A 15,125-nucleotide genomic window follows, 5' to 3' on the forward strand; every position below is an offset into this window, starting at 1 on the left:
TCTAATTCAGATTTATTTTAAACAAAAAACTGCTAGAGAGCCCAAAAGTTTGACTAGTGTGGTGTGACAGGTTCCAGGGATCTAGGGTCATGGTGGTAAAGGGGGAGAAGAACTTGAAGACTTGTGGCTTGCTGGATCACAAAAAGGAGGGAGCAGTGCATCCGCATATGGCAAGTGGACAAGGCCATGTACGCGTCACATTTGATACAGAGGCACAGGAAATCCACTCGAGACAGCAGCCTACAGAACTCAAGCCCAGTGCACAGCAACTTCGTGACGAAGACTTTGAGGGAGAAGATGTATCTGATGGGAATGTAAGTCTGTACGAGAACTTTGCAGTGAACTACATCGAAAAACATTACAATGTTAGCCTCTCACTCTCAAATGAAACTGAGGCTGCTGTCAATGGGACAGTGCATTTGCGACATGCCAGGAAGCGACAGAAGGACCTTGATACAGAACTGCAGAGCAACAAGCACAACAAGAGCTTTGAGAGCAGAGTGAGGAGGAATGTGCAGTTCAGTCCGACACACCTTTTGGATGGTGGCGTGGAGCATGGAGGCAATGCAGGCAACTTGTCAAATGTGGACCGTAAGGAGTCGTCAGTGTCAAGCTTTGAAAACAACTTGCTGACCTGCTACGATGGCCAGATCTTGTTGGCACAGAGCTTCCTTCCTTCACCCACCTGCACTGGTGTGCATGCCATCGATTCCCATGGCACCATGGAGACGGTGCACGAGGTGGTTGCTGATGGCTATTACTACTACATTTTCTATAGTGACAATGATTTTGTGCAGAATGACATTCATGCAATATTTGACATTCACAAACCAACGTATCAATATGCGAAACATGCCCGTTCTTGCTACAACAAGACAGAGTGCACCTTCCCCATATCATTCTGGTCTGACGAGATCGTTATTGTAGAGGTGCCAACACGTGATGGCATTGAACATGAAGAAGATGATATTACATTTCTTGTGTCCAGTTGTTATCCAAGGATGTCTGTGTATATCATATTCCCTGTTGCTGTGTTGTTCCTGATTCTGGGATGTGCATTTATGTGAAGCACTGTAAGTATTGCATGGAACATCCCAGTTAGAATTAGTGGCATAGTATTCAGAAGGCCTGCAGTTCGATATCAGACAAATGTCGAAATAGTATCTTAAAAATATTTCTTCAAATTCTGTCCTTTTTGCCAACTTATAATCATCCTCTTTTCACACCAGTGCTGAATTGTCACTGCAATTGAACGTGTGATTAAATAGAAAATAAACAAGTCCAAGCTTGTACTTGTGTATATTCCAGATGATATTTGACTTTGCACTTAAAAGAAACAATATGTATGTGTATATATATCAGTCAATCCAGAGACCACTAGTCCATAAGTTGTTGTGTATGTTCGGTACTTTTATTTTTGTATATATATTATTTAAGTTCATAGTACATATGTAAATAATTGAACTGCAGTAAGAATTGAAAGTGGTCAGAACCAAAAATTCAGTCTTCAGACTTTGCAGTTTCTAAGTGGAGCCTGCCTGTCTGATAACGTAGACTAGTTCAATGGTATTCAACTTTTTTCTCGTCGTACTCCTAGAGACACTTTTCCATTCAAGCTTATACCCCCAAAATTGTTATGCTTATTCAAATCATGCATAACTATATATAAGCTAAATTAATTATCAATGATTAAATCACTGAATATTAAACTATAAAAAGAGAATAATTCTATTAAATAAATAATTAAGGGAACAACATTACAGATATCACAGAAAAGAAAATTATCTTATTATATTAAAATGGTTCTGAGCTATTAATGAGATGCCTGAGGTTGTTTTCTGCATGCCAGCTCCTCGATTCTTGGCCGAATCTCGTGAGTGCGAGCATAAGATGTGATCTGGATTCAAGCGATTTCTGTGTCTCCTTTTGATTGATGTCAATGCAGAGAAACCCTGCTCATACAAATAAGTAGAGGGGAATGGCAGAAGGTGTGAAATGACATTATCACTAAATTCCATATACTCTTTGCGAGCACAACACCAAAAGTCACAAATTGACAAGTTTTATAATTTTATTGTCACTGAATTATTAACGAACATCTCTAGCAGACATTCTTTCAGTTTCAAGGCAAGTTCAGAGGAATTGATGGCTGTGGTGGAAAACGGATGTGAAAATCCAGTCTTGTGTGTTATCTTCTTTCTCAATTTCTGGAAAGGATTTCAAAAACTGTATTCTGAGATTTTCTAGGTGACATTTGATTATTTCCAAATTCCATCAGCAATACTAATTTTATTTCGTCCTCTATGTTCAAACATAGTTGGGAAAACTGCAGTATTCCCTTTATTAACACAGTCAATTCAAAATAAAACTTTCTAATAAACCACTTTCACTTTGTCATAGGCTTTAAAATATTTTTTGTCGAAACCTTGGGAATTGAAGTTTAAGACAATTAAATTTGTTGAAAATATCCGTCAAATAAGGTAACTGACAAATCCTACCTTCCTCTTCAAAATACGTCACCAGATCATATTTCAGTTTTGTAAGGAAACACTTTGTCCCACGCTGTGGCATCGTGGTCTAAGGCATCTTGCCTAGGACTCACTTTACAGAATGCGCACTATAGTGGTTTCAGAATAAGAAGGCATATGGGCTAGGCCAATAGAATGCTGGCAGCAGTGTACGATATATCGTAAGCCATGGCGAGTGACCGACCTATGTATCTTTTCTTTGTGTGTTATGTTTAACCCTTCAGAAGTCGCGTACCTGTTTGTGACGTTAGTAGTCGCGTGGGGATGCCTGACCTCCCCATTTAATTCTTCCCTATTTATTCAATAATTATTGTCTTTTTCGTTGGAGACATTCTTTACAATTCTTTAAAATGCCTAATTTTATTACAGTAACGTAATTATTGTTTATATAATGTGCAAAACGACAGAGAATTTTATTTTTTTAAGAACACAATGTAAATATGAATACCAATAATAGGTCACAATGCTCCTGGCAATCAATACGATATTACTTTCCAGTTATCTGATACATATGAAAAACATAAAAAAGACTTAATTCTGTGGTTCAGTGCCATAACTCTTTAACTCTCACACAGCTTTTCTGTGCAAATCAAAATTAAACAAATTGTAAGCATTGAACAAATGATAATGCAGTATGTTGTAATCGCTCTTCTACCTCTGATGTTGTAGAAACATAGGTCTTCATAACAACCACAATAAGATAAATGATAAAATATTTCAATCCACATTAACATCATCTATTTTTTTTTTTTTTTTTTAGGATTATACAGTTTTTGCACTTAACCACAGAATTATTAATTATTGTTATTATTGACCTGTTATTCTTCACCAGTTTCAAATACTTCACTTTTTACACCCACATCCATAAAACTAAACATAAATCAATAAGAAAAATACAAATTATAGCAACTGTAAATAACTTTCCTTTTTCTTTAGCAAAATCCTCCATTTCACTCATCTTGCTCGAAGCACTTTTCACAGACATTCTTCATATGTTTCACACACATCACTTCGTAGCACTTGCAACAATAGGCATTTGTTTTCTTGTCCTTCTTCCTTGGGCATATTGTACATCGTCCTGGCTTCGGTGCTCGTTCCCGTGATGTTTGACCTTGGTTTTCTTCGGTAACTCCTGACAACTTTGCTGCTTTTGCTCGTAGGTCCTTGGTCAAGTACTGGGAATTGATTCTCTTCCGGATTCCTGGTTTTACCAAACACTCCCCTACTTCACGTAGAAACATTCTGCGTGTAACTTCATGACTGGGGTTATTAGATGAAAATATTATTTGTGCATTTATTCCGACAATATCTAGAAGGCGAAAGAATAAAGCCAGGGGCCAGCCATCGTCTACATTCTCTTGAGGTGGAATAAGTAGCACACATCTCATCTACTGTGTCCACTCTGGCCTTCGCCATGTTATACATTGTTATTATTTCTGGCTTCTTATCATCACCAGTAGTAGGATCTATTGTATCATAAAAGTGCATTGACGACAAGAGAATTACATTTTTTCCTCTTTTCGGTACATATGAGACTGCCGTAACATTTTCCCTAAAAGCAAATAGGCTGCTCTTTATTTCTCTTTTCTGTGTAGAAACCAATTTAGGTGGAAGTTCCTTCTTGTTTTACGGAGAGTTCCAACAAGGGTGAGTTTTTTTCTTTGTAATTCATCTGTCAGAGGAAAGCTGCAGAACCAATTATCTGCCATCACATTTCTGTCACTTCCTTCTATCGGTCAAACAAACCTCTTCACAACTTCTGTTGGAGAATTGGAAACATTGTAGGGCCCTTCAGGTTGATTACCCAAATAAATTTCCATTGTTTGTGTGTACCATGTTCTTGCATCACACATGGTAAATATTTTCAAGCCATATTTAGCTGGCTTACTTGGGATGTACACCCGATAAATGCATCTCCCTCTGAAAGGCACTAATTGTTCATCAATTGTTGTATATTCGGAGAGAGAGAATAATACTTTTCCAAGTTCTGCAGAAACAACTCGAAAATTTCTCTAAATGCAGCCAGATTGTCGAGGTCTCTTCTCTGTTATCGGTCTCCGATGTCATCAAATCGTAAAGAGCGCAATAAAAAAAGAAATCGCTGCAGGTTCATTGTCGCATGAAATATTTCAACACCACATCCATTTTTATCCCATAAGTCTTTCAGATTTTGGTGCCCCGACCTGTAGCATCGCGCCAATATTAGAAGACCAATCACAGTTTTTATTTCATTCTCATTTGTTCTCTTCGCGTCTCTTTCTCTTGAAAACTTTCCTGAAATACTGTCTATGTAAATGTTTGTGCAAGAAGTTATATGTCTTATCATTATATCATCAATAAACAATGAAAAACACTTAAGAGGCGACTTAGCATTTTTAGCAGCTGTTTTCACACCGGGAAGATGAGTGATGATATTTATTTTCCTTGTCCTAACATTTCGTGGAGGATGACATTTGTTCCATTTGGTTTCTTTATCTTTTCCAATGTAAAAGTCACTCGAGATTTCTGAAGCCACAGACACTTCACAATCTTCATTATCGCCTCTTTCACTGTCACTAACGCCAACATCATCTGTTTCACTTTCACTATTATGATTGAGTTCCTCACAATTATCAGGTTCACCAGAATCGGATTCACCAATATTTTCGCTATCAGTGTCTACCTCTGCCAGCAATTTACGAATTCTAATGACTTCTGACTCATAACTTCACATTTTAGCGCTATTACAGAACAATAGGAATACAGTACGAAAGCATGCTGTCACTCGTAAAGCAACAGGTTACAACTGAACCCTTACATTCACAGAGACTTGCGCTTGCGATCGCGTGGGGATTCCAGGAATCCCCATTATGGAAAAATGCTTGCTATTTCAGTGCCTTTAACTGTACAACAGATTTAGTTTTCTTGAAAGAAAGGTCGATGTGCTATTGAAAGGTACACAGGATCACAGACGCATAGGATTAGTATATTTCTTTTAACAATTCTTGGAAGTGGTATGGGGATTCCTAAACACTCCACGCGACTACTTAAGGGTTAAATACTCTTCCTGAAGTAATTTTCATCTATAATTTTATTAAAGATCAGTAGATCTTGGAGACACTAACATGCAAAATAAAATGACGTATGTAGAAACTTACTTTGTTAATGAGAAAGAAAGAATGTCTTAATTTAGAAAAATAATGTTGCATGTTGTATTGCGTTATCTGACATTGGAAATTATTCTCGCTTGAAAAAATGTAAGCGTGATAGTTTACTCAAATGTCCAGACTTCCTTGTACAGCAATCCTGAATTTATTACTGTTTATTTCTCCAGAGGAAAGAGGAGATACAGTATGATTCTACATATCTGATGATAATACTACATAAGCATATCTGTAAATATGTACCAGTACCGTAATTTGGTACTCATTTTGAGTTGAAAATTATTTTTTGTTTCGCTGTTAAATTAAGCCTATCTAATATAATTTCATCCTCTTAAACCTACCTTGAGGTCTAGAATTCTATATTTTGGCTACGAATACAATATAAGCATATCTGTTCATACGTAATTCAGTATTCATAATTGAAATTGTATATTATCTTCTTTTTCTCCGTTGAATTAAGCCTAAATGATTTCCTACGTTTTCTTATCTTAATGTTTTTTCTTTTTCTTTCCAAGTGTCACAAAATTGTTTTGTTTACTTATTATTCTTTATGAATTGATTAGTAAGCCTATCTATCGAACCCTTATTTAGGGCGGCTTTTGTTTCTACAAATTATCTCTCTAATCCTGTAGCTCAGTGTTCCTCAGTGTGTTACCCGATTCCGCGAGCAAATCGCAGGGATTGTGCCAGTGATAAAATATGTTTAAATTATATTTTATACTCAAAGGATACTATATACAAAATCACGAAAATATTAGTAAATAATGACGTGAAACATCAGCAATAATAATAATAATAATAATAATAATAAACATCTGAATCGGAAAACAATATTATTTATTGTTTATAACTTTTATCAGTAGACACTATAACAATGTAGGCCTACAATTAATTCACTTCGATTCATGTTATCCATAGTTTAAATTTAAAATGACAATAATGTATAAATTTTATTATGTTTCGGAATTGGTTACTGACTCACTCCCTATAATTTTGGTTCCTGATGCTTCCTGATTTTTATTGTTAAATATAACATTTCTACCGACACAGACTAAATGCAGAAGCAGAAATGAGGCTACAACTTCCCGCCATAAAACTGATAAAAATAATCTGCAGGCTTAAAAATACATAAAAATATAACAAAAGTTCTATAAAATTTCATAGCAGGCGTAATGAGTAATATAGAAAATATTAAAATTAAAATTGCAATGTTTTGAAAATGTTATATTATGAACACAGTTTTAATGTTGCAGTAACACTTCAATAAATGTATAATATAATAATAATAATAATAATCATAATACAGTGAAACTTGTGTAATTCGAATCTGAAGGGCATAACAAAAAATTCGAATTATGGAAAAATTCAAATTAAAAAAATGGTACTGCAGAAGGCAAACTACAGGTGTACTGTATGTACTATGTATTACTATAACATTTCAAGACAACAGGGTATTATAATACAAGAAAATATAGTGCTGTATAATGATAGGCCTATTACATAAATACAGTACGGTACAGTAATTAGTAAACATTTATGCACAACACATACAGTAGTTAAAAAACATACCTTACTAGGCCTTTGTTAAGTAGGATGTGATTTTAGTCTGCTTCTTTTTATTGATTTGCTGAGTTACTGTAAAGTCCTCCAGTTTATTTAATGCATCAAACAGAGAACCATGCACATTTTGGTGTCCCTCAATGAATCTTCTTAGCTCTCGGGAGTGAAAGATCGCCTCAGTTGATGTTGGCAGAGGGGCTTCAGGAAGTTCAGATTGGTTTTCTTCTTCTTCGTCTGAGGATGCATTTTTGGCCTTCTTGTTGCGTACTTCAGCCAAGATGTCTTCATCCGTAAGCTCCCCATAAACAGCCAGACTGTCATCGAAGGATACAAAAGTCTCGTATGATAAATCATGGCCCACATCTTCCCAGTACTCAACAGAAGGTGTGATGTCCTTGCTGTGGTTGAGATTCATCGCGTTGATGTACAAATCCGGCTTTCCGGAAGCAGTTGGCAACAGTGTCACATGTAACTTTTTGCCAGGCATTTTGAATCATACGGCAAGCGTCTAGAAGGTCTATTTTTACCATTTCTTCAGTATCGATGCCCGACAAAATTTTCTGGACCACAAGTCCCCAGTAAAAATGCTTCAGGTTTCGAATTACGCCTTGGTCCATCGGTTGAACTACTGACGTCATATTTGGCGGGAAAAACAAAACCTTCACATTTTGAAGCAATGGAATGTTGTTATGCGCTGTGCAATTGTCAATGAACAACAATACCGTTCTATTTTGTCTGTGGAATTTTTTGTCCAATTTAAGTAGCCATTTTGCGAAGAGCTCACCCGTCATCCATGCCTTTTTATTGGCTTCGTATTCCACTGGCTTGGTTCTCACATTTTTAAAGCAGCGAGGATTAGCAGATTTTCCGATCACTAGCAAAGGAAGTTTCTCCGAACCATCCATGTTAGCTCCTACTAAAACTGTAATACGCTCTTTACTATGTTTCCCGGCACTACACTTTTCACCCTTGAATGCAAATGTCTTATCCGGAGTACACTTGAAAAATAACCCGGTCTCATCGACATTAAAAATGTCTTTTGCGTCTTTCCAACAGCTTTCTTTTCCAATCATCAGCTGCTTCCACATTAACCTGTGCACTTTCTCCTCAAACTGATTTGAAAGAAATGCCATTTCTTTCTTTGAACCCATCAAGCCAGCGAGTACTGGCCTTAAAATCACTTTTCCCCAATTTAGAGGCAAACTCTTCAGCTTTCACCCTAATTAGTGTACCACTAAGAGGAATGGTTTTGTTATGCGCTTGCGTAAACCATTTCAATACGCTCTCGTCAATGTCCGGATATTCTGGTCCTCTCACTCGTTTCCTCTCTCCTCCTCCATGCACACCCCAACTGTTAAATATCGCATCCTTAATTTTTAAATAAGTCGATAATGTATTTGGAGGAATGCCAAATTCTTTCACAATCACATTTTTTTTCTTCAAGCCCTTTTCCACTTCCTTTATCACTTCAATTTTCTGCACTAATGTGAGTGTTTTGTATTCACCTCGCGGCATTATGAAAATTCGGAACTAAACAACACACTAGATCTTCACAGAACAGACAACTTCATACAGTTACAGTTAGACCTTAACGCTCGACAAGATGCGGTGTAGGCGAGTCTATTGCAAGGGGGGTTTCGGAGTTTGTGAAAAGCAATGCACAGTGACCGTTTTAACTGAGTACGGTAACTGTACTTTCGAGGTGAATGACACTCCAAGGGTTGTCAACCCGCACTGGGACCACTTTCTCCGAAAAGGAGATACAATGCATTCCCGGTTCCAGCCTCCAACCCCTATGGTCAGGTCAATTTGTTACAGTACTGGCTCGTTCCACCTTTGCCACATTTCACTGTAAAACTCATGTCCATTCTGGATTTTTTTTCTTCGAATTAAACAAAATTATGTTGGAATAAAAGACGATATTTATGCACTGTTTCTATAGGAAATTCAAGGGGACAAAGGAAAACTTCGAAATAAAGAATAATTCGAATTAAAAACGTTCAAATTACACAAGTTTCACTGTAATATAATGACAAGGAATGGATCACAATGATTCCACGGTTGCACTATAGATTGAAAGGATTGGACAAAGTTTGAGAAATACTGCTTTAACTTATACCTACCCAGAGGTCCAGGGTTTTATATTCTATCACTCTGGTATGTGGCAATATAAACCTAAAAGTGAAATAGTTATACATACTGTACGTGAGTATGAAAACCATAACCCAAGTAGTATCATATTGAAATATTGTTGTTGTTTAGTTAACTGTCCGAAGACAGATCTGAACTTGATAAGTGACGCCAAATGGCACCTCTTATGAGGCAACTAGGCCAGGAGATAATGAGGTACTGTGGCCAGTTCCTTTCCTCCTATTAAAATATTAAAGGTAAAAATGTTATATTAGAAAAACGTAAAGTGTAATATAGACATATAATGCAATAGTTTCAATCTATTCAATTTGGAATTATAAAAATGAATCTCTTCGTTCCTTGCTTGCCTATATTTATTTTAAAAGTGAAATGCAATTAAATTGCTTTAGCTTATAAAGTTTTCTAGTCCTTTTAAGGAGACAAGATGTTGATCCTCTTCATAATAATTAATCGAAAAAGGGACAATAGTGTTCATATTTATATCGGCCAAATACAATATTTCGTCTTACACTCTGTGTAATATTACAGTGAAAAGTGAAAATCGTACCTGTGGTTATTTTCAGCTTTGTTGTTGCTTTCCAAGCTCTATAATGGGACTGCTAACACATCTTCTTCTTCTTCTTCTTCTTCTTCTTCCTCTTCCTCTACTACACTGACTTCGGATTCTGACTCACTGTCTTGGAGATTTATGATTATCCTATCAAGTGTCTGATCCCTTGCAATTTCTTTTTGAAAGTCCTCCTGAACCAATTTGTTTACGTGTTCAACGCGAGATATCCAGTCCTCTCTTGTTACATGATCAAGGGCTTCATGCATAAGCCATTCAATGTCCGCAAGTCCCAATGTTTTGCTTTTTTCCACCAACCTCTCCTTTCACTTTAGCCCATATCAATTCTATAGGATTATATTGACAATGGTACGGTGGCAACCTTATTATCTAATGTCCTCTTTCTATTGCAATTTGATCCAATTCGTATGACTTTGGCTGTGTATTGTACTGTCTGATCTTGGCTAAGAGCTCTGTTTTTGTTTCGTGTGGTTCAAATGGAATGTTATTCTTATTTAGCCAATCTTGAATTTGAAATACATGGAAATTTGTAATCGGAGGCTTATTGGTTACCACGGAGTGGTAGCTAGCATTGTCCATGATAATGCTAGAACCTTCTTCCAATAAATTAAGGAAGCTGTAGATAAACCACTCTTTGAAACTTGCGGCATTCATTTTGGAGTGATAATCTTTGTCTTTATTTTGAGGACGCGAATGGAAGACCCATTTGCTCCCAGTTTTTGCAAAACTGGCGTGACAGACAATGAGTCAGCTGCCTTTGCCCATAGGAACACAGAGACCTCTGCTTCTTTGGAGTCCTGCCAGATTTCTTTTCTTGTATGATTTTGATTACATAGGTTTCGTCCAGGTAGAAAATGGGTCTATCGTCGCCTGATTCTGTGATTGCATGCATTGCCCTGAGAAATTTTATTCGAGCCACGACTATGTCAACTCTTTCCATTAGGAACTTGCGACCGTCTGCAGTTCTTTTGTAGTTAAAGCCCATGCTTTTTAATAAAGTGTGCATGGATGTTACGGACCCTTGGTATTGAATTTTCTCTTTCATTAACGCGACAATTTTTTTCATCGTTGGATACTCCCCGTTGTCATACATTTCAAAAATCGTACAACGAAGTACACACTTCTGAAAATCATCCAAATCATTAACACGCTTATTTGCTTTGCGATATTTTCCAGGAGAGGCAAATACAGGTGCACCACCTATTTTAATTGTCTCTTTGTCCTGCCCGACAATACGGGATACCATATGCACTCCTACATCACACGCCTGTGCAGTCAGATACTGCGTTTGTGAAAAATTGACAGTTGCATACACTGCGTCATTAGCCAGTCAGTCCCTTTAAAAAATTGAACACAGAAAATACCATACTCCTCGCATGTGAATGTACAACTTTCCTTTTTCGTATCACAGACGAAACACCAGAACTACTTGCAGTCCCTTCAAGCGACATTGTGACAGAAAGTTACACCTCACACAACTGAAAAGAGTCCACGTCTGAATTTGAGAAGAAACTGAATCTATCTTCGTTTAAATAAAGTGACTCCAGAACAAAATATGTTATGCGTTGATACCTGGATTTCTGTTTAGTCTAGCTAGAGGGATAACTCGAGAGCCAGTTGACATACAACTGCCATTCTTGTACAGTCCGTTTCAGAATCGTTAGCTCTATCCAGTGACACAACTTAAAATTCAGCTCTGGCTATAAATTATGTGAGTGCAAAAAAAGAAAATAATACACAACTGACCAGTAAGACTTTCCAACGATTTAACTAGGCAACACTGCTTCACTGTCACTGGCTAGTCGACGTAGACTGGCTTGAACTAGCTCTGCCTTATATGCCTTCTTATTCTGAAAGTGCTTTAGTTCGAGTCCTCATGGGGGAAGAAATTTTCTCATGAAATTTCGGCCAGTGTATGGGACTGGTGCCCACCCAGCATCGTGATGCACTTGGGGAGCTACGATAGGTAGCGAAATCCGGTTGCGAATGCCAGCTATAATGGCTGGGGGGATCATCGTGCTAACCACACGATACCTCCATTCTGGTTGGATGATCGTCCACCTCTGCTTCAGCATATGGGCGTGAGGCCAGCAGCTGGCTGGTTGGTGTAGGTCCTTCACGGGCTGTAGCGCCACGATTATTATTAAGGAAACACTTTACCTCATTTTTCAATTCAAAAAGGCAAGTCAATATACATTCTCATGATAACCACTGCACCTCAGTGTGTATCTATCCCATCTCCTCACACATTTTCTTAAAAGGACTAGATTCATTTTATCACTTTTATAAGCAATGTTCAGCATTTCGTGTGAATCAGGAGTTATTTTTATCGTGACCAAGTTTTCTCTATATAATGCAATGTTGCCGAACTATTTTGGGGTTAATTTCTGGAATATGAGCAACAAGACCACTTTTCAGACCTATAAAAAAAAAAAGCAGCTTCATCTTGAAGACACTTACACACCAGTCCCAAGACAAGTTTTATTCTGATCCTTTGAAATTGTCAAGAATTTTAAAAATATCCTCTCCCTTTGTATGTTCTGGCAATTGTTTACATGCTATAGAATTTCACATTTTTTAACATCAAAATAGCGAATATATGGTAAGTATAGTAGGAGCCAGCGATTTTGGCAGACGGATTTTGTTAATCTGAGCTCCAGAACGAGTTACTCACTGATGCAAGGTCGGCTGATATCTCTGGAGCAAGCAGACTGAAGCTGGAATGGGTAGGACATAAGGATAAATATACAGAACCGAGATCCGAGTGGACTTAGATGGACAGTCACTTTCAAAAACTAAGCACACATAGCTAAACTATAGAACTATTGTAGTCTATAATGTGTTCATGTACGCACACATTTTTTCGAGATAATTCCAGTTGCCGATGCATAGTCTTTTCCTCGTTACTATATAGTATAAAGACAATCTATATTAATAAAAAAAACTATTGCATAATCAACTGACTGACTGATTTGTCAACTTAAATATCCTTAAACCTTATATGTAGGTTTCTCTTAATCCTTAGTTAAAATAGATAGGACTGAGTTTTACGAAATACGAACATTAAGAGATGGAAAATGGAAGGCAGTAATGCTCAAAATAATTATACCGATTTGTTTTTTTTCAACCAGTAGACGTACACCCTTTAAATTTAAAACAAAGGCTTACTCATAAAATTGGGTTAGACTATCCATTACATATCTCAGAATTGTTTCTAAAATTAATAAGGAATGTAAAAAAAATTCAATTTCATGTACTTTCTTCAAATAACTTTTAAGATCTTTTTTTTTTCTAACAGAGCAGAGAGGAGAGAGAAAGGAGTTGACAGTTTTAAAAATTCACTAAAGTATATTTAACTAGAGACATAAAATTTAAAATGAAGGTTACTCTCTACAATTTTGGTTAAACATTCTTAGATTTTTTAAATACCATCTCCTAAGGTACTGATGAAAAGGCAGAAGTGAGTGAGAAATCTCATGTCATCTGATCTCGATGAAAGTCAGTATCTGGGGATCTTTGCGATCACAGAATACGAATGAGGTATTATCACAGTCTAGTATATATAGTCACGAAGCTTGAGTTGTGAGGGTGCTAGAAACAATAGACTGTGCTGGTACTATTTCGCATTGTCTGTAATGAGGTGATATTAGCGATCCTAGTGGTCAGCAACTATCTGTGGATGCATATTTACTACGTATTGAACTTCGTGACTGTATATACTAGACTGTGGTATTACTTTGTCCGACTTTGTCCCTAAAGTAGTGGAGTGGGACGAAAATGGGTGAAAAATTAAATTAAATATCTCAGGGGTTTTCGAGACGAAAATTACGAATAATACAATTTGTGCAAATTGAATATGGCAGTTTTAGTACTATGAATTATATTAAAAAAAAAAATAAAACATTGGATAACGCAGATAGATATAAACACAGGTAACACATGTACAGTATTTAAGGGGGTAATATAACACCTTTCGATAGTATACATTTAGTAAAATCCAAAAGTGTAATTTCTACATATTCTGAATGAATTTTGTGCTGGAATTTAGTTTAGTCATCAACCAATACCTCTAGATTAATAAACAACTTTTTAGAATCCATAAAATATTTATTGTGAATGGTAATTATATTTTTCAATTGGTGCAATTTATGCAGGAAAATCGGTTTCTCCGATATTTTGTACGATTTTGAATATTTTAAAATGCTTTCTTCTCTGTTTTAATCACAATGTGTGTATTAAAAAATTATTGCCCTTGCAATATCCATTGCAATTCTATTTATTATACCTTTATATAAATCTAACTTCCATGGCAATTAACCAAATTATATTTTGATTAATAAGAAGAATTGTAATTTTACTAACATGAATTGGCGCACGACCAGTATTGTAAAATTATTGCGAACAAAAGTCATTTACATGTATTTAAGGTATTCTTTGAATCAGACTGTACTGTGGTGTGTTTCATAATAATGATATAAGCTGCAGGTATGAAAATATAAATGACGACTCAGAACACTATCGCACTCATTCATGCAGCTCACACAAACAATATTGGCTCGCCTACTGGAAATGTCATTGAGGTCACCTGCCAAAATCACTGCCTCCGACTGTAACTCGGCATTGTCAGACATCGATTCATCAATTTGAATTGCAAATCTTTTGTCCAGTTTACTGTTTCCTACTATTTGCTCAACAACATCTTGTGCCATGTCATGAATTCTACTCCCTACACTGATTTTCATTAGCTCTGACCATTTATGAAACCTATATGCTTATTACATACCCCCTAAGAAGTCATTGCGTAACTCCAGTTGAATACCACTGGGCTAGTTAATACATTACATTTGTAATTAAGGATACTTTTATTAAGTTGACGCCATATTTATGGCACTTAAAAGATAGCAGAGTTTGTATAAGTTACAGAGCCTTCAAATAGACATTTGTCCATGAGTGTGCGGCCACACAGATGGCTGGAAGCACTTTATTTGCCAACAGAGTCGGGTATTCATAACCATTTAAGTCATGCAAATTACAATAACCCTCTACCTTTGTCATAGAAGATGTTGAAAATGATGTCCTTGTGCCAGCATATATCTCTCACACCTTTTAAGAAAATTTACATTAACACAAATTGTTCGTAGTTCCCTCATAAATAGAAATTGCATATGGTACTGC

The 15,125-nt window shown here is 36.5% G+C and overlaps 1 protein-coding gene across 5 annotated transcripts in view; it reads left to right on the top strand.

Moving 5' to 3' along the window:
* The window catches only part of LOC138696308 (uncharacterized), a 92,811-nt gene that overhangs the window by 46,998 nt on the left and 30,688 nt on the right, over positions 1 to 15,125 (top strand). For 3 of the 5 annotated variants that reach the window (XM_069821084.1, XM_069821083.1, XM_069821086.1), the window contains exon 4: positions 71 to 1,073. In XM_069821084.1, coding sequence (XP_069677185.1) covers positions 71 to 1,067 — 997 coding nt within the window. In that variant the 3' untranslated portion in view covers positions 1,068 to 1,073. Of the gene's footprint in view, positions 1 to 70; positions 1,353 to 15,125 lie in introns of those variants that run through there. The other 2 variants (XM_069821082.1, XM_069821085.1) reach the window with 1 other exon arrangement.

The sequence above is a fragment of the Periplaneta americana genome, chromosome 3 (assembly GCF_040183065.1).
Source record: "Periplaneta americana isolate PAMFEO1 chromosome 3, P.americana_PAMFEO1_priV1, whole genome shotgun sequence".
Lineage (NCBI taxonomy): Eukaryota > Metazoa > Arthropoda > Insecta > Blattodea > Blattidae > Periplaneta > Periplaneta americana.